At 42.4% G+C, this 19,518-nt stretch overlaps 1 protein-coding gene across 2 annotated transcripts in view; it reads right to left on the reverse strand.

Moving 5' to 3' along the window:
* The window catches only part of DPP10 (dipeptidyl peptidase like 10), a 1,575,897-nt gene that overhangs the window by 60,473 nt on the left and 1,495,906 nt on the right, over positions 1–19,518 (reverse strand). For both annotated transcript variants that reach the window (XM_086957361.1, XM_086957360.1), the window contains exon 21: positions 17,426–17,480. In XM_086957361.1, coding sequence (XP_086813487.1) covers positions 17,426–17,480 — 55 coding nt within the window. The remainder of the gene's footprint in view (positions 1–17,425; positions 17,481–19,518) is intronic.

The raw sequence follows: 19,518 nt of genomic DNA on the forward strand, positions 1-19,518 counted from the left end.
CATCTTTAAGGGCCCCCAGTTCAGCCTCCTTACTGAGAATGTGTGTGAGGTATGAGAGTTTCAGTGGCTCCTCAGTTCATTTTGCTGGGGGAGGGGTGTTTGCGTCACACCAGCTAGGTCTGTGTGATGAGTATCTATAGCACTACCAAGAACCACCTGATGCCTCCTAGGCGCTTGGCTAGTGAGGAGCTTAGGTCCTGGGGTATGAGGGAGTTCTGAGTGAGTGAGATAGCATCCCTCCTTTTTTAGCAGGTCAGTGTGTGACTAGAGATTTGCGATTTACCACCTCAGTTGTTTTTACAAGAACTTATCTTGCTTCTGTTTCCCAGTTAGTGTGCTGATGCTTGTAACCTGCGTTCATAGGAGGAAAATCTAAACTACACAAGCAGCTTGTGTTCTTCTTGTCTATTCAATATTGCATTCTGGTAGCTGCAGTCCTGCATTTGTAAAAAGAAAATTAAAATAACAGTGTGCATTGTTTTATATCATGCATGTATATTGAACTTTGCATTCTGATACTTGGAGTCCTGCGTTTGTAAAATGAAAATAACATGTACAGGTTGTTTTATGCTATAATTGACCTAGGGTGCATTTTGATACTTGTAGTCCTTTGTTTGTAAAACAAAAACCAGCAGAACATGTACTCGGAGTGTACTATATAATACACGTAGGAGGAATATTGCATTCTGGTACTTGTACTCCTGCATTTATAAAATGGAAATCAAAGCAACATGTACTGTTTGTATTTTTGTAGTATATCTGTGCATGATAGATTTCACTCTGGTTCTTACAGAACCAGAATGAAACTCACGGACAGGGTGCTGGCCATGATTGACTTGTATGTAGTCTGTGCAGATTAGGTGCTGTGGGTTATGTGCGTCTCAGTGGTTTAACATACTAGGCAGCCTGCATGCTACATGCCCCACGATGAAGAGGTGGTGGCATTGGGTTTGTGCACACACACTGCCAGGCCAGCAAACCTTGTGACCAAAGATGCTTGGAGTGGGTGCTGGAAGAGGTCTACCCACATGTTAGGGGATGCTCACACATGCAAGGGCAGTCTGATGTGTGTACCACCATGGGATGCCGGCTGGTTCAGGGGCACACCGCTGCTGGAGGGGGATGGTAAAGAAAAGCCACTTGGTAACTGGCATCTTGTCAGCAGTACCCTGTAGACCCAAGTATGTGGGCACACATACAGAGACTAGGTGTAGGGAGTGGTAGCCAAAGAGGAGGCCCAAACACTGTGTCAAAAACATTTATCGTCTTCATTTTTCTCACCACTGGTTGATGAAATTGTGATTCGCTTTGAAAAACAGACTGTAAAATGACTCCAGACCAGCGTGTGATGCTTTCACCCCATCGTGCCCTTTTAGCCTCAGCACTTTGCATGAAAATCTAAACCCAGGCCCATAACTTGAAAAACAAAACTACATGTCCCAGAATGCACGTAATGACTGGGAAACAAGAGTAGCACCTATTCTCATGGCATGTGGTCTTCTGGCAGCACTGCACCCCTGCAGCGACCACAAGCACCCAGCCCAGGAGAGACCATGGCACAAAGATGACGTCTTTAATTATTCTGTGGCTCAAGGGCATTGTTATGGATTCATCCATTGTACCTATGAACTGGCTCAGTTGTACATGGATGAAGTGATCAGTTATTGGAAGTGCCTCATTCGTTGCAGTCATGGTGATATCATCAGTGCAGTTTAGAAGAGAAAATGTGTTGAAAAGTGCTTTGTTTTGGCCTTTCTGTCTCCACACTTTTATGGTTGCTCTCTGCGCTTGCTCGCTACACACTATGTGAGGGCTGGTCTCACTTTTACTTTGTTCTCTCTGATTCACTACTTGTTTATTTTTGGTGCTCTCTGAAAGAATGTCTATGGGTACATCTGACTGGGTGGGTAACCTGGTGCTCTTTAAGGTCATCATCTACTATTTACTGTGCTTTGATAGAATTGAATATGTAATGAAAATGTGAAAAATGTTGGTCTGTCTTTTTTCCAAAATTTTCTTGGGGGGAGAACACCCCCAAACCCCCCGCCGGACCAGGGCTGGTCTAGCAAAATTTGCCAGGGCTGCTTTCAGTTCCCAGTCCGGCCCTGTTCCTGCCCCCACCCTCTTTCAGGCTGTTCTTTAGGAAACTTTGATAAATCTGGCCCTGAGGTTTGAAGGGAAAACATCTCTTAGTCTGATTCATGATTTGAAGTACTTTTTTGCAAATACTCTGCATTCCTTTAAAGGGCTAAGGAATCATATTTATGTGAGTCCCCATGGATGAGGGAAATATTAATGTGTTGCAGGATATGAAATGCAACACAAGTGGGATTTCGTTTCTAAAGTTCATTGACAATAACACTACCAATCAAATGCTATCATTTGTGATATTTATTTGATATTTATGGGTATTTGTATAGCGCAAGCGTTCGCTCCCAGGGGAGCATCATGGCGCTGGGCAAGTTACGGAGGAATAACTGAGGAAATGTGGTGAATGAAGGATCAAGCTAAATGGCAGCCAGGACAGAGGAGTCTGGTAGTTTGTAGACCCATGTCTTGAGAAGTTTCCTGAAATTGTTCTCATTGTTAATGGCTCTAAGGTCGGCGGGTAATGTGTTCCATGCTTTAGCTGCCAGAACATTAAAGGATTTTCCTCCTCTGGTCTTATATTTAAATCTGGGAATTTGAACAAGGTTAGTCCCAGAAGATCTCAAGCAGCGCGAGGGATTATAGCGCTTGAAGCGGTTTACAAAGTAACGGGGTCCTGTGTTTTGCATGGTTTTGTGGACTGTGAGAAGCAGTTTGAAAAAGATTCTTTTGTGTAGTGGCATCCAGTGAAGTGAATTCAGGGCTGCAGATGCAGATGACCTTCTGGGGAGTTGTAGAACCAGTCGAGCTGCAGCATGTTGTAAGCTCTGCAACTTCCTGAGGGTAGATTTTTTCACCCCGGCCATAAGGCTGTTGCAGTAGTCAAGTCGGGAAAGTAAAAGGGCTACCGCGACTGACTTTCTGGCTGCAATTGGGAGGAAATCAAAAAATTTCCTCAGGGATTTTATTAGTCCAAAGCATCGACCGGCAGTGATCTTAACGTGGTCGTCAAAAGTAAGGGAAGAGTCAAATTGTACGCCCAGATTTCTAGCTGATGTAACTGCACTAGGAGGGGCCTCGGATCCTGTGGGCCACCAATCTTTAGGGGAAAAAGAAGGATTCTTGCCTATTGGGATGATCTCTGTCTTTGCGCTATTGCATCTAAGATGATTAGTGTTTAGCCATTCAAAGACATCAGAGAGGCAGTTTTTAAAGCGGAGCTCTGCGTCCGTACGCTGTTTGTCAATGGTGACGACCAATTGAGTGTCGTCAGCGTAGGACGTGACCAGGATCCCATGTGATTCTATCACAGCTAAGAGGGGTGCCATGTAGATATTAAAAAATAGGGGGCTCAATATGGACCCCTGGGGCACTCCAGATGTAATTGGCTTTTCGCAGGAAAGATATGGTCCTAGTGCCACAGTCTGAGACCTGTTTGATAGGAATGATGAAATCCAGGCCAGGGCTGAGTCTGTCACGCCAATCTCTCGCATTCGATTGATTAAAATAACATGCGAGATGGTGTCGAATGCCGCTGTGAGATCCAACAGGATGAGGACAGCTTGCTTGCCCTCATCCTGTAGGAATTTAATAGAATCAGCAAGCTCGATCAAAGCTGTTTCGGTCGAGTGACCGGAGCGGAAGCCCGATTGCTGTGGGTGCAAGATGTTATGGGCTTCTGTGAAGGTTTTAAGCTCCTCGTGCACTAGATGCTCCGTGACTTTGCCCAGGAAAGGAAGTAAGGAGATGGGCCGCATATTAGTCAAGTCTGTGGATGGTTTATTCTGTTTTTTCAACAGAGGTTTGACAGTAGCCTTTTTCCATTCGGCAGGTACAATTCCGGATTCAAGAGATTCATTAATGATTCCATTAATGTGAGGATTGACTGTATCAATCAGATGGTGAAGGATGATTGGGGGACAGGAGTCCGTGGGTGCTCCTGATTTACAGGCGCGGATTGCCTTGCTTGTCTGTTGCAAGGATACTGGTTTAAAATTAGAGAGAGGAGGGTAATTGACTGTAACTTGTACGATGGTCGTCGGAGGTGGAGGAAAGTCTTTCTGAATGTTGACAATTTTATCAACAAAGTAGTCTGCAATTTGGTTGCAGAGACTCTCTGAGGGAGGTATGTCAATGGTGAGAGCTTTCGGATGGGTGAAGGACTTGACTATGGTGAAGATGGTTTTTTGGTTTTGGCGCGCTTCCATTATGAGATTAGTAAAGTAGTCTTTTTTAGCTGCTTTAATGTCAGAGAGGTATACTTTCCTCTGTTGGACATAGCGTATTTTGGAGGCCGTGTCATATGTTTGTCTCCAGTGTCTTTCTAGTCTCCGACATTGGAGGTGGCTATCTGCCAGAGTCTTGGTGTACCATGGGGCATTGGGTTTTTTCTTCTTGGGTCCCCTTCCTTGGTTGTTTTTGGGTTCAGAGTTAACCGCAACTATTTGGTGCATCCAGGTGTGGAAGTTGCATGAGTTCCTGAATGTCTGTTATTTAAAGTTTCCTTTTTGATAGTACATGATGTAGAATATTAATCATTGTGATAACAGGTAGTTTTATAAAAATGGATCAACTGCCCAAAATTCTATAGATTTTAAGCTTACTTTGCTTATCTTGCAAATAACATTCCACATGAATATAGAAAGAAATGTTTCAGGAATTTGTAAGAGGTTTCAAAAGCTTTCTTAATTCCTAGAATAAAGTTAAAAGTCTCTACACTTTTAGGAAGTTTTAGTTTCCAGACGTTAGGTATCACTGTAGATCATTAATAATTTGACTTTGAGACATTCGCTAAATGTCCATGCCTCAGAAACCCCCAAGTGGGTAAACCCAGAAGTTGATTTTTCTGATAGCTTATCTTTTGAAAGTGTGCTTACTCCACGATTGAAGCCCAATATATGCCCATGCAAATTAATGATAATATATTATATTATTCTAAAAAAAGTGTTTGAAGTAGATTGCAAGCCCAGTTCTACTTTGTGGAAAAGCAAATATATTATGAGCCAAGGGGAAAGTATCCTTATACCAACTTGGAACAAACAGGGGTTTTTTATGTTTGTCCATTTATTCAATGTAATTCTGTCATATTTTCCACAAAAAAACGAATTTACCTTTATCTAATAGGGTGATCCCTTCTACAAATGCTCACAACATACAAAAATCAAATTCAATAACTTTTTATTACTTCTAACTGCTTAGCAAATAATATGTCCACTACATTCAAATTGGCAATTTCATGAAAGTCAATGGAATATTAAATATTAGTAATACCAACAAAGATTTGGGAAAAAACTAGATTTTGAGATCAACTGATGAGTTTTGGGTGAATAATGTCAAGAAACTTTCATATAAAAGCCCCTCTACAGAAATAACCTAAAGTCAAAAATGGATTATCTCTAGAATATACTGAATGTCAATGAAAGGACCAATCTGAAATCAACACTGGATTTGAAATGTTGGAAATGCAAATCTATTACATCCGTGTTGAGATATGTTGACAGATTAGTACTGAGAGAAGTCTTTACATTTTTATAAGATGCACTGGCCAACACTACTTTGTTGAACACCTTGCTTCGTTCATGGCTAGCAGTTCAAGCAACTGACATTGGTTTGAAGTCTCTATGCTTGCAGTCACCCAAGGTGTTGCTCTGCAAGACACTTGGGGGCATATTATCAAGAATGGCGATAAAATTATCGCCACTTCAGTGGCAGAAAACTGCAGCTAAAGGGGCGATAATGGGCTTCATATTATGCCTTGGAAAATTCCAATAGAAGCCCATGTTCACACCATAACATGGACTTCTATCAGAATTCTCAAGGGCATATTATCAAGCTCATTATCGCCGCTTTAGCGGCAGTGTTCTGCCACTAAAGGGGTGATAATTTTGAATGCCGTCCTTGATAATATGCCCCTTGGAGAGTCTAACTTTACGGGCAGCAGTGTGACTGCAGAATTCAGTGCCCACACTGACTATAATGTGTTCCAAGAAAGAGGCATGAACAAACCTTATAAATAGCCCTTTAAAAGATTCTTGTCTGTCCATAGTCTGCTATCTGAGGTTCCCATTCCAAGATGCAATAGTTTATTTTCTGTGTTGTCAGTTACTGGTTTAATCAGATATAAAGAATACAATCACAAAACAAAGATGCATTTCATCAAATGTGTTTCCTGATATTTCCTTGCATTCTTCAAATCCTTTAGTACTATTTTTGTCTCAGATTTTTTTTACTGCTCTTTGCATCTTCTTGATCCTACTTGTGAATATTATATTTGGCTCTTGTCTCTACCCTGATTGTAGGGGAGTGTAATGCCTTGCTGATCACCTTAGAATTTACATTCACCTACAATGAAGAGCTATGCGTTTGGCAAGGAGGTATTTACATACGTAGTTTTACTTCTAACCAGGACCCACTTTAGGAGTCACTTGACAACCTTCAAGTCAACTATTCTGTGCAGGAAGGCACCTTTGCTAATTGAAAGAGTCACCCTTTCATCAGAAAATCATGAAGGGGGCTCTATAGACTTTCTTAGCATCCAGTCCATAACCATGTCTAATATTGTGACTCTGATGCATTTTGATTCAATGCCAAATCACACATAAGTTTTGGGATGATGCTCTTCTTCGATGTTCTTTTATATTGAGAATTCACATTGTTAAGTCTCCTCTCTTGATTTTGTTCAATGAAGTTTCAGCTGCAAAACAGTTCATCTTGTTTTGGAAAACTTTATTAAGTAAAACGATTTGATGATATCCAAATCAAATATTCTCAAAAGTAGAAAACTACAACAAACATGTCTATTAAAAATTAATTACTGCAAACATCCTCATCAGCCAATGTACAACTTTTAATCAACTTCAAGGCAGGCAAGACCTATTTTTAAACATGTGGAATGAATTCCTTGTCATGTATGATTACTTTTCTCATTCTTTGAATTAATAAGATGTTTATGGCATCACCTACTTTGTTATGTATTTTTTACATATGTTTATGCCACATTCCTTCTGTGTCAGTGCATATTCTTATCATCCACTACCACTTTTTTGTGTGCAATATGAATTTTGTTGTCTACCCCGTGCGGATTTAAGGAGTAGAGATGGTTCCCTCCATGCTACATTTCTTTCTGCATTTATGCAAATTTCTAGTGATAGGAAGACTCGCATTTTTACTCCAAATGTACTCACGGTCGATCATTTCCTGCAGTTAAAGATGTTAAATCAGTTCATTGAACCAGTTACTCCCACCTAGTTTAGTTTTGGAAAACTCTTTGGTGAAACACAGTTATCTCAAGCTGAGAGAGGGAAGAAAGCCTTTCCATTTACACCTCTTCCGTCACATGCAGATCTTCTAGGGATATTTGAATTGATACTATAAGGTTAAAATATATGTGAAAAGGTGGTTATTACTGGGCAGAAGGTTGACTCTTTCTGACCAACATAGGGTAGCCTAACCTATAAATAGTGTAGCCAGCGTTATAGCATTGGACCTTAGGCATTTAAGGTTCCCAATACATCCAAGTTATGATTGTCTTTTACTATCTAACTAGGAGTAGACAGTCCAACGTTTATGCTTGCATTAAATTATTTCACCATTGCTATGCAACTGACTCACACAGTTGTTGGTGAAAGGTAAACATGGTACAGCACAATTGTGTGTTCCGTTACCTCGGCAAAAAATTGGAAAGCAAACCATGGAGGATGAATCCTGACATGTGGTGTTCACTTGTATCTGCACAAAGTAATATCTGAGTCTTTGAAGGTGAACAACTAATTAAATTGTGCATTTTGGATAATTGCAATATACATCTCTGGGTTCACTGCTATAAATGCTCATCCACAAGGTCATAATTATTATTTTTTGATTATTTTTTACAATGGACATCGTCATGTACAGTCCTGTTATACATGGTGTCGCAATAGTAAGGTGCCAAGTTGAGTGACTTTCACGTTAATCCTCTTCACTCTAGTCAAGGAGCCAAGATGTCTTTATATTTTTGGGGGCACCCTCTACTGTGATAGATTGTTTGTTCCCCTAGCTTCCACTTGTCCACGTGGTTCATCCACTTCACCACTCCAGGGGCTCTGCCCGCTCCCAATTACTGGGCTACATTCTGGTTAGCAGTTCACAACCCCAAGGATAAACACAGCTTACCATATCTAGGTGGGAGATCATCGCCGCAGACATTCAGCACACAACAGTTCGCCATATTAGGCATAATGTATCCCATGACATTGTTAATGGTTTCCCTCTGTGTCTCCCAATAAGATCGTAGCTTATGTAAGGTCCATGACACATGAAAGACTGCACCCACTCCCCAACACTCTCTAACGTAGATGCTAATGGACCATCTGCGCATAGCATGGAGTGCCATACAGGAGTAGTAGGAGGATCTATGCAAAATACGCAGTTCTATTGGCCTGAACACAGTTTTAAGGCAATCTTCGGAAATGCACCTATGGCCTCCTCCCATTTCCAATCCTTATGATCCACTCTCTCAGATTCCCATATAGTATTAAGCTATTGCAGGATATCAGGGGAGAAATTAATCAGTTTTTTATATATCAGTGAGATTATCCGCTTATTGAGCGGTACGACAATATATCATCCACCGAAGTCAAAAGTTTTCAAACATGGTGTTTGCGGGGATAAGGGCTGCTAGTGCATGTCTGAGCTGAAGGTATTTATACATATCTGTGTGTCTCAGTTCATACTGACATGTCTGAGCTGAAGTTATTTATACATATCTGTGTGTCTCAGTTTATACTGACACAGCATGCTGGCGAATGTAAGCATGTTCCCACCTTGCCAAACGTACCCTTAGTTGTATATCCCAATAAGATCCCACTTTGAAAACCCCTGTATCCTACCCACTTCTGCAATGTTGCTGTTCACCGAAATGGGGGTCATTTTAGTCAGCCTTGCCCCCACCCCAGAATGGCAGTAGCATTCTTCCAGTTGTGTATCACCATCTTGGTGCATTGTAGCACTCGCCAAAAAGTTGGCGTCTTATATAGTGCCCACAAGTAGTCCTCCTGTCCCCAGGCAAGCCTCTTCAACCGATTCACTGGTTCTTCCCTAGGAGGGAATGTGCAATCATTAATTGCACCTATTTACAAAGCCCAATAGTATTTTTGTAGATCAGGAAGAGCTGTTTCCACCATTGTTCACTCCACGCATCAGGGTACTCAATAGAGGGTATTTTGAAGGGCATAGAGCATTCTGGGTAATGTCATAATTTTGAACATTGCCGCTTTTCACAAGCGGGAGATCGGTAAGTTTCTCCAATGCTGTACATCTGCAGCAAAGCGTAAAGTATGGGGGTTAGATTTTTATGATAGAATAGTTGTGGTTCTTTCGTTATATATATATATCCCTAACATTTTAAACCTATCTTTAGTCATTGGTATGGGCATATCCCCTCTCTTGCCAACCCTCTGTAAAGCTGGATGAGGTTACTGTTGGGTCTCACCCCCTTCCTTGAAGGTCTATATCACTAGGTTGAAAATCAGTGTCTAATAACTGTCTATGTATATCAGATAATTTAGGGACATTGATCTCGCTGAGAAAAATGTTTATATTAGATAACCTATAGTGTTCCCTAGAGAAGTAGAGGTCTTCGTAATACCCAGTGAATTATTTTGCTATCTCATCAGGGTTTGTCTTCGTCTCTTTTTGTCATTAGTTATCTGCAGGACCCAAGTGTGGGCTTTATCTAACTTTTCCAGCCGGATCAATAGTTTTTCCTCCTTGTTGCCTACATCATATATTATTCTCTGGGACACTACGTCGGATGTATTTGCGCTTTCCTCCGCAAGGTCCTAAACTCTCTCTTCTTTAGTCTACGAGTGTGTGTAACATCTTCAGTCTGGTTGCTAGTTGAGCTTATTTCTAGGTCCGTGATTTCCTCTTCTACCTGGTCAAGTTTTGCTCTTGAAACTCCTCCCCCCACAATTGGGAAGTAAGCCTTGCTCCTGATTACAGTTTTGTAAGCTTCCCACATTGGCAGTTCCGAACTGTCAGATCCACCATTTATTTTAAAATATTTGTCAATAGTTTGCAGTAGATTCTTCACAAGGGTAATGGCCAGATTTTCATAGGCATGTCCACAAACTTCTTCCCAAGTTCCCTCTAAAATCTAGCCATACTTGTGAGTAGTTGGAGATGCCACAGATCAAATATTGAACCTCAGCAATTCTGGCATGGTGGAGTTTTGGGTGATTATGTAATCTAGCCAGTAGAGACTGTGGTCTAACCCAGACAAAAAGTTATATGGTCATTCCTCTGGCTGCCGGACGCACCACACGTCTACGAGGCCGACAGCCATCATGAAGGAGGCAAGGTTGGTGGTAGTCCTGGTCATTTGTGCATTTGACCGTCTATCTATATCTTCAGACATAGCTACGTAATAGTCACCTCCCATAATCAAGATGCTTTCTGGCATCTTTAACAAGAGGGTGCTAAGCATTGGGAGAATGATATCTTGGTGCCTCAGTGGGATGTATATCAAGCGTAAGTTGGTATTCAGGCCATTCAATGTACCAGATTGGGCCACATATTTGCCCTGAGGATTAGTTCAGGTCTTAGTGGGGTGCTTTTTTTAAGCAGTATTCCTATCCCTCAGGTTTCAGAGAAAATTAGCATGAGCTTACATTTTATATTCACAGGTAGGTATGGCCTTACAGGAGTTGCCCACGAGACTCCTGAAGTAACATGTCTGGGTTATGTTAACAAAGGTATTGCATTACTAACTTTCTCTTCACCCAGTCTTCCAAACCATTTACATTCCAGGACAGTAATTTTAAACGGATACAAAAGAGTTGCATCCTTAAAGTCTCCTGCATGATTCGGTTGTAGTGTTCTACCTCGTGGGTATGTTCTGGTGCCCTGCATAATATCTCCATAAGTTAGATCGTACCTGCTCTTCAACATGAACATTGACTGTGTCCCCAAAACTTAAGCACCCCACCCTAGCGGGCCCAAAACTATTCACCTCCCCACAAACTATTAACTAGGCAAGAGTTTTACGAAGTAGCCAAAATCAATTGTAGAACTCACACATACCGGATGTGTGTTTATGGTTGCACCCACTCAGGGCACGTATCATAGTCTTTGGTTTGTCCTCCATCGATCAATGACAGTACCCCAAGGTGTTGCAATGCACAAACCAGCATCATGTTCAGTATTCATTGTTTTCAGGGTTTGGACCAGTATGACCCCAATATTTCCCGATTTCACCTTCGACTGATGATTTGTTGTGGCATTGCGCTGGGTTGCGTCTGCTGCTCTATGCGTTCGTGGGGGAGCCACTGTATTTTTTGTTGCAGGACACCAGGCACAAAACCACTAGCCATTCTAAACGGCTCCACTGGGTTGACAAAGTGGCAAAAGTTTTGCCCTCAGCAACCACTCACAGTTTGGCTGGGAAAAGCAACCTCTCTTTCAAATCTTTGGCATGGAGAGCTTTCTTAACCTCAGGGAAGATTTGTCTTGTTGTACTTTAAGTGTGAAGTCTGGGTAGAGGCGGATAGTAGCATTTTCAAACTTTAAATTAGTTTTTTGTCTAGCTGTCTGGATTATAGGGTTGTGGTCCCTATGGCTAAAAATACAGATGATTATTGTTTGCGGTGGCGCTCCCAGTCTGGGATAAGGCTGGGGTGGCCTGTGGGCTTACTCCTTTGGAGAAATATTGTGGTTGTAGAGTGTTGAGGATGCAATAATCCATGAATAGGTCCACGCTAGGGCCTTCTGCTCATTCAGCACTCACACTATGGGCTCGATTCCGATCCGGTAAAAAAATCCACCGTACGATTCGTATTCGTAGCCCTTTCCGTACGAATCGTACCCGTCCGCCCGAGTCACGTAGTACGATCTGCATTCCGTGAATCCGTCCGAATCGTTGCGATCCATAGGTATTGCAAGGCTGAGACTGTGAACCATATGACTCGAACACACGCCGTACGACCCGACGAGTACGATCCGGACCGGGGAATCAGGACGCGATTCGTACGGTCCACGTCTGGTAAGGGCGATTCGTACGGAAAAGCGCACAATTACATATACCCCGTACAGCGCGTACCCCCCCATGATTGCAGGGGTACGGGTACGTGCGATCATGGGGTGTATGAGCCGTACCCCCATTGTACGATCGGTGTACGAGCCGTACCCCATGTACGAACTCTGATTTTACGGCTGTTTTCAGCTCCCGTAGAAAAAGGGTCGTACGGTGCGTACCCGACACATATCGTACTTGCTGGGTCGTAAAAACCAGCCGCGAACCGTACAGATGTCGCGTACAGCAGGTTCCGAGGAAGAATCGTACGGAGATTAGAGTCGTACGGTGTCTTGTACGACTCGTACGGAGTACGGCTCCTGGTACGAATCGTACTTCGTCGTACGTACGGGGGACGTTGCAGGGTACGATTCGTACGGGGAAAACGCTACAAACGGCTATTCGGAGTGGTTTTTCCCGAATCGGAATCGACCCCATAGTGTATATTGTTGTGCCTGGACCTTCCTTCCATTTCTTCCAGCCTGGCTTGCATTAGTGTGTTGTTTTGTTGTAGGAGATCAACCTGTTCCTTTAGAGTGGCTGTGGAGGTATTGATGTCTGTCACTTTAATTTCCATGTCTCTCAAGTGGTCATTTGTTTTATTGACATTGGCGCATAACATAGACATATCTATTACAAAGGAATCCCTTTTTGACTCCTGAATCCCTTTTATCCCTTGGATGACCACCATAAATTCTTAGAGGATTGGTTCCGGCATCGCCACAACTGAATCCGGTGCTCGATTTGGGAATGAATTTGCAGGTTCTCGCTGTGAGGCCATGGAAATCACATATTTATTCATTTTGTTGCGCTGAGTCAGCTTGCCCCCCCCTTGCCTCCCACCTTGGTGAGAGCAAGTTTTGGGGTGGTTCTATTTCGCTACAGAGTCTGTATGGGGAGAGTGTACGATAGAGCACTGTGCACAGCTGCCTGCAGGGGTAGGTGAGAGGGTAAGGGAGAGCCCCTCTGCAGTTTTTTGATTTTAATACCTCCGCCCACCCTCTGAGCCTGGGACCCATGAGCTGTTTCACCCTTGTGACTGGGAAGTGGATGAGCTGTCTACAGCCAGGCCCATTGAGTCAGTGCTGTGTCCAGCAATGTATCTCTTTGGCACATTTCCCCCTCAGTGATGCTCTTTTTCTCCTCCTGTAGACAACCCACTTACGCCAGTGTCTCACATATTGGATAAGTCTCATCAGGTGTAACTTCACTATTCAACAGTGGGTCCATCTATCATTCCTCTTCTTCAGTGAGGTGCATGGGAGGCGGCATTTGCATTTCCAACCTCCCCATGCTGACCCAACCATGAGGTGGCCTATATGCGCCTCCAAGTTCCACACTCCTGCAGAACATCAGTAGTGTCCCAGTGGCCCCCACTTTCCAATGTTCACATTGAGGAAAATGGGGGGTCCGCGGAGGAGCAGGCAGCCTCTATTGCCAGCCTCCTGCAGTCTCTAGGGGCCCTGACTTCCATAAGAACTCCTTTGCGAGCAGGTCTCTTTAGTGGCACTCTGCAGCCTCTCAGTGAGGGCTGGATGCTGTGGGCAATGTAGGGGGCGTTTGAGGCCCCACTACCATTATAGTCTGATCCTGGGTGGCTGGGGATCCCCATTGCTGTTCCTCAGGCAGTCTCCAAGTCCAACACAGCTGCCAGAGCCTCTTCAAGCCCTGGGCCCAGTCAAGCAGCCACAGGCAGGTGAGCAGTCTACAGCTTGTGAGACCCTGGGTTCATCCTCTGCCTCAGTCAGAGCCCGGGCCGCATGGGAAGCCGGCTTTCTCAAAGTGCTCTAGCATATCTGGTTGGTTCAATGATGCCTTGGTCGTCTCTGCAGCGTCTCCGGCCCTCAGCGTGAGTCGGCGCCTCTAGTAGCAACAGCTTTGGTGACCACAGGGAGGGGTACAGTTGGAGAGGCCGTCCAGCCCTCTTTAAGTTGCTGCCATTTTTTAGCGTGAGCAGTGGCAGAGTGAGGATGAATTGTCGGTCAAAAAATGCTTGAGAAAGCAAAACTTCCTTAAAGAGCTGCCACCATGTTGGATTGTTAGCCACACCCCCACAAGTGCATAATTAAAACAAAATTCACATTTTCACCGTATTGGATGCACATCCCTTATTTATACCTGGATGCAATGTCGTTGAGTAATTATATAACTTCTTTCTAAATATACAGAGTTGGCCTTCCTCACAAGGATCCTACAGGCGATCACTAGTGCAGATCCCACCGTCTGGAGCTCACTAGCAGTTGATGAGAGATGCCCCAAAGACTTCCACAATTGCAAAGAACTTTTGTCTGTGTTCTTTTTAATCATCGCTCTCGTTCCTCCATCAACCCCATTAAGATTGGTTTGAAACATTGTCATTTTCTATTTGAGTTTGTGACTTTCTGGGTTATTTTCCAGTTCTATGTAAGGTAATTCAACCTAACATGTTGATTTCGTGTAAAATACATTGACACCCACTTAGTTGTACTGCACTTTTTAAAAGAAAATGAGAAAAATAAGGGGCATATTACCAAGCAATAGCTGCTTGGTTAGAGACAAAAATTTACCACTGAGCTGCGGCGATTTTTATCGCAGATAAACCTTGGTATTACCAAGGTTTATCTCAAATGAGATAAAAATCGTCCGCAATGCATGAATATCGCTGAAAAGTCAGTGATATTCATGCATTACCGAGCTAATGCTCTTAGCCATGTTATCCACCTCCCATTGGATAACATGGCTAAGAACTGCTCAGGGCAGGTGTTAGCTTTTGGAGATATTTGCGCTTAGCGCAAATATCTCCAAAAGTTGGTAATAGGAGATAGCGATGTTAGCGACTGTTTCCAGTCGCTAACATCTTGGCACGCCCACTTTGCATGTCATTAGTGATAAATATCACTGACATGCAAAGTGGGGCCCAAGATGGTCGCTATCTCCTACTAGCTGTCGCTAACTGGTGTTAGCGACAGCTAGGTAATAGGGAGATAATTTTATCTCCACTTTCTTGGCTTTTAAAGCCAAAAAAGCGGAGATAAACCCCCTTGATAATATGCCCCAAAATTTGTATTTTTATGCGGTAAAATATATTTTATCCGCAGGTGTTGCACCAATGCAGATGTTCCAAAGAATATGCACCAAACATTTAAAACAAAGAATCTTTCAGTTTACATTTTTCACTACAATTTTTGTGGTTTATCAGAATACTCATGCAATCTCCGGACACATGATTTAGTTTGGGTTCCTTGTGTGTTTTCTCCGATTCCTGGGTTGATTTAAATGGCTGTTGACATTGGCAACAAAAAACCATGCTCACATCCCACACCTGAAAGTGATTGTTTTATATTTTCAAGATCATCATCACAAAGTCGACCCTCCGGCATAGAAAAGGAATGCTGAACCAGTCCATGACTTATCTCAAGTGCTACGAGGTTACTTATCCAGCAGTATTTCCAAAGGTACAGAAAGGCATAAGAATAGCCATCAGTTTAGAAAAAAGAGTTTTAGAACCTGGAAAGCAGAGAAATATGGTAGGTTTCTGCAAAACTCGACCTGCAGGTTTGATACAGGCCCTAACGTTCACTTTTTATCCAAGAAAACACTTTCAGTTGATAAAAAAACACCACAGTCGTTTAATGTTAACAATGGATTCAGTCTGCATGCCACATCAGAAAATGATTTCTCCAGGAATTATTTCTCTTAGACACTTAGGAATGTTAATTTATTTATTTCTATGTGAAAAGTAAAAATATTTTGGGACCGAATCAAAGATAGTGCCTTGAGGGTGCATACACTTATTGAGCTCCTACATTTAGTGACCTTGGAGCACTATGGTATTACAGAAAGGGCTACAGAAGCTTTTGCAGCCTCTTCTGTGTTACTGATAGTAATGGCACCAATCTAGTGCCAGTGCTATCCCGAGAAGGCTTTCTCACATTTGCATGGGGGCGCTGCCACATGCAAGTGAGGGAATTTTTTTGTTTCTGTGCCAATACTGTATTATTGAAACTGGCACAATGGCAAATATGCCCTTAGGAGACACAATGACAGTGCACCACAAAAAGGTGGTGCACGGTCCATGCATCCCCTAAGATGAATCCTCTTAGGGTTAAAAGGGTGTCCCATGAACCTCCCAGACATCCCCATTGTTGCACCTCCTTACGCCTCCCCTGGGGAGGCGCAGCATTCTGACGCATTTCCAGCTTTACGATGTCTCATAAATCTGGAAATGCAGCAGAAGCCATTTGTGTTGCATGAGAACCCCCACAGAAACACCCATGGCATGCCACTTTCACGCAAAGTGTTGCGTGTAAAGGGGCCAGATTCAAAAGTACACAAAAAGCCATGCAAGGTGGCTTTACGTGTACTTGTAAATATGAGGCAGAAAAAGTGGAGCACGGTGGCACGAGGGGCTTGTAAATAAGCCCCATAATATAACATTTAGGACAAAACATGGACTAACAATATAGTATTTATTAATGTACAGGATAACAGAGTCATGAATCATGCTTTTATGGAACAAAGATTTTGAGTAATGTATAACATAAAACAACAAAATCGTTTATACAAAAAATTCGAAATACTTTTGCGATAATATTACATGAAGTCTTTCAAGTTATTCAATGGATTGTAAACTTATGTAAATGTTGTATGACTGTACGTTTTTTGTTTATTTCCTCTTGCTTAAGTTTATTTCTTAACTAATAGTAACTAACAATACAGTATGTAATATCCTATAATAATAAAAATACACGTTGGCAAGGTAAACATGAGTTGTGGTGTGCTATTAATTAACAAAGTTTTGTGTTAACATGTGTAAATTGGTTATTTAGAATATATTATCTGACTACCCATCTACGATTCTCACTCCATTCTCCCTTGATTGTAATGTTATTTGAAACAGGGTCCAACTCGAAGAGTCCAGCCTTTGTTGCAAATATTTCTAAACGTTTGTATAATCAATAATTGTATAAATCCTCACACTGCTTGATTGCGCAAAAGTATTGTAGTCTTTTTCCTGAAATTCGAAAACCGAATACTATAACATTTGATTATAAGGCAGTTGAGGAAGGTAGGCATCTGAGTAGGTTCATTGTCGCCTCTCCTGTTCCTAAAGTAGGATAGGCATTCTGGGAAACAGAAAACAACTGACAATCTCTCCAGGGTTGTTAAGAGATCAATGAACAAAATGCAGAAATGGGAGATATGTCAAACCTGTCAGAAAAGATTAATTGCTCCCAATTCCATTCATTTATTTTGATTTAATATGAAATAAACTGCAGACGGGAGTGTGACACAAATAGTATCCCTTACCTTTCCAAACAGGCTTATTCTTTTTGGGTCAATGAATGTTTTTTTCAGCAATGATCTGTGGAAAAATATTGAGAGAACATAAATTAAAATGTATGCTACTTGTTTATTTCAATATAATAATTAAGCAACCAGGTAAACACAGTTGAGAATATCTACAAATATCAGAAGATAATTTTCGACACAGGATTTGTATTTAGGTTTACCATGAACTAATCATTCTAGAGTACTGTGCCGAGTAAAATAACAGAATTAAACGATTTCAAACGTTTTACAAATTCTAGTATTAAGGATTTCCAAAAAGTAATAAAGTGTACATTGAGGCCCAGATTTACAAACACTTTGTGTGGGATTTGAGTTACTTTTAGAAAGCAAACCTGACACTGGAGGGCAGATTTATCACCATTTGATGCAGTGGAACACAACAAGACAACTTGCTGCGCGGCATTGCATCTAATGGAGGGGGCAGGAACACACCATATCTATTAAGAAAAGGCAAATTCCTGCACTCCCACTGAGCTGGTGTGCTCTGTGCAGCCTAGTGCCAACATAGGCCCATTTGCCTCATGTATGTATGTATGTGTGCTCTTATATAGCGCTCGACTTACCCTAGGGCATCTCGGCTCTTGCATTGGGAAACCGTCCTGGCTTTTCCCTGTGAGATAACCCGTACTGGGCATCCCCAAGGCGAAAGCCAGGCATCCTGCCGCGGGGGGCCGTTGTGGAGATTAAGCAAGCTTATTGCCCAGAGCTGCATAGTGTGAACTCGTGCTTAGAGTGGGCACCGAAGCGAGAATTATCGAGTCCATGGACAATTGGGCTCAGGACCCTGGCGCGTCGGGTCTGACCTCTGCTTCAGGGTATGCCTCCTCTAACCAGTGAGCCACACCACATATCACATATCATCTAGCAAGGGTGCCTGCTTTGCAGGCAGGATTGTTTATGTGCAGGAAGGGAAGCCTTGGAACCAGTATTGGTAAATGTGGGAATGGGCCAACATCCCTTGGAGGATGCGTATTAATGCTCACGCTCCACCCTAGGAAGCCTTACCGTGGTAAAATAATGTAATCCACTGACTAGCGCTCCCTTGCGCTAAGCCATATTTGCAAAGCAATGCAGGGTCATGAAGGTGGTCTTACGTTGCTTGGTAAATCTGACTTCAGGATTACGTTGCCCTTGCGACACCATGCATGATGCAAGGACATTGCAAGCCAATGATGAATCTGGGCCATAGTGTTTTGTTGTGATTTACAATCAAAATTTGATTTACGTTGGATTGTAATCTAAAGTAACTCAAAGCTTTGAAATCCAATGTTTTCTGGATTACCCTGTGTTCAAGGGGACATTCCATGGTGGTGCATCAGCAGTCCCTTGCAACCACCATGGAATTTGGTGCAAATCCGTATATTCAAAGATTTATAGATAGTAACTTGCCCCAAAATCCTGAGCTTTCTATTGACAGGTTTGACAAGACGAAATGTTTTCTTTTCTCAATGTTTTTCTCACTTTTCATATGTGCTTCTTTGTACAGCACACATACAAGCCAAGGTTTATATGATTTCATAGAAAAACAATTTCATGGAATACCATTAACGAGAAAAAAGTTCATCTAAACTCTTTAATGGAAACTTTCAGAATGAATGGCATTTACCTTTTCATAGGAACCAAGCGATAGAAAGTCTTAGTGGTCGACATTGGATTTTGAATGCTTATTTATTATGTGCAAATGCAATAGATGCAGGTCTTAATTTCAGAAACATTTCTGTTGGAGATATTTATTTCAGTGCTTTACTTCATGGCATAATATTTCATATATTGATATTGTCTACATTGTCAGACAATTACTTCCGTTGCTTTTAATTCTCTGACCCATCACCACCCATAAAAGGCATCCATCACTGACACCTCACAACCCCTAAACCCCATATATCCCTGTCCCAGAAAAACCCCTCACCACACCTAAACAACACTTTTCCCTAAAGCATAAAAGCCATTTCTACCCCAGAAATCTACCATCCCGGACCCCTAAAGTCACTCACTACCCCTAACCCCACCCATTCTTGAACTCTTTAACCCATATATATGCCTACAGCCCA

This window comes from Lissotriton vulgaris, chromosome 2_1 (genome assembly GCF_964263255.1).
Source record: "Lissotriton vulgaris chromosome 2_1, aLisVul1.2, whole genome shotgun sequence".
In the NCBI taxonomy this organism is placed as follows: Eukaryota; Metazoa; Chordata; class Amphibia; order Caudata; family Salamandridae; genus Lissotriton; species Lissotriton vulgaris.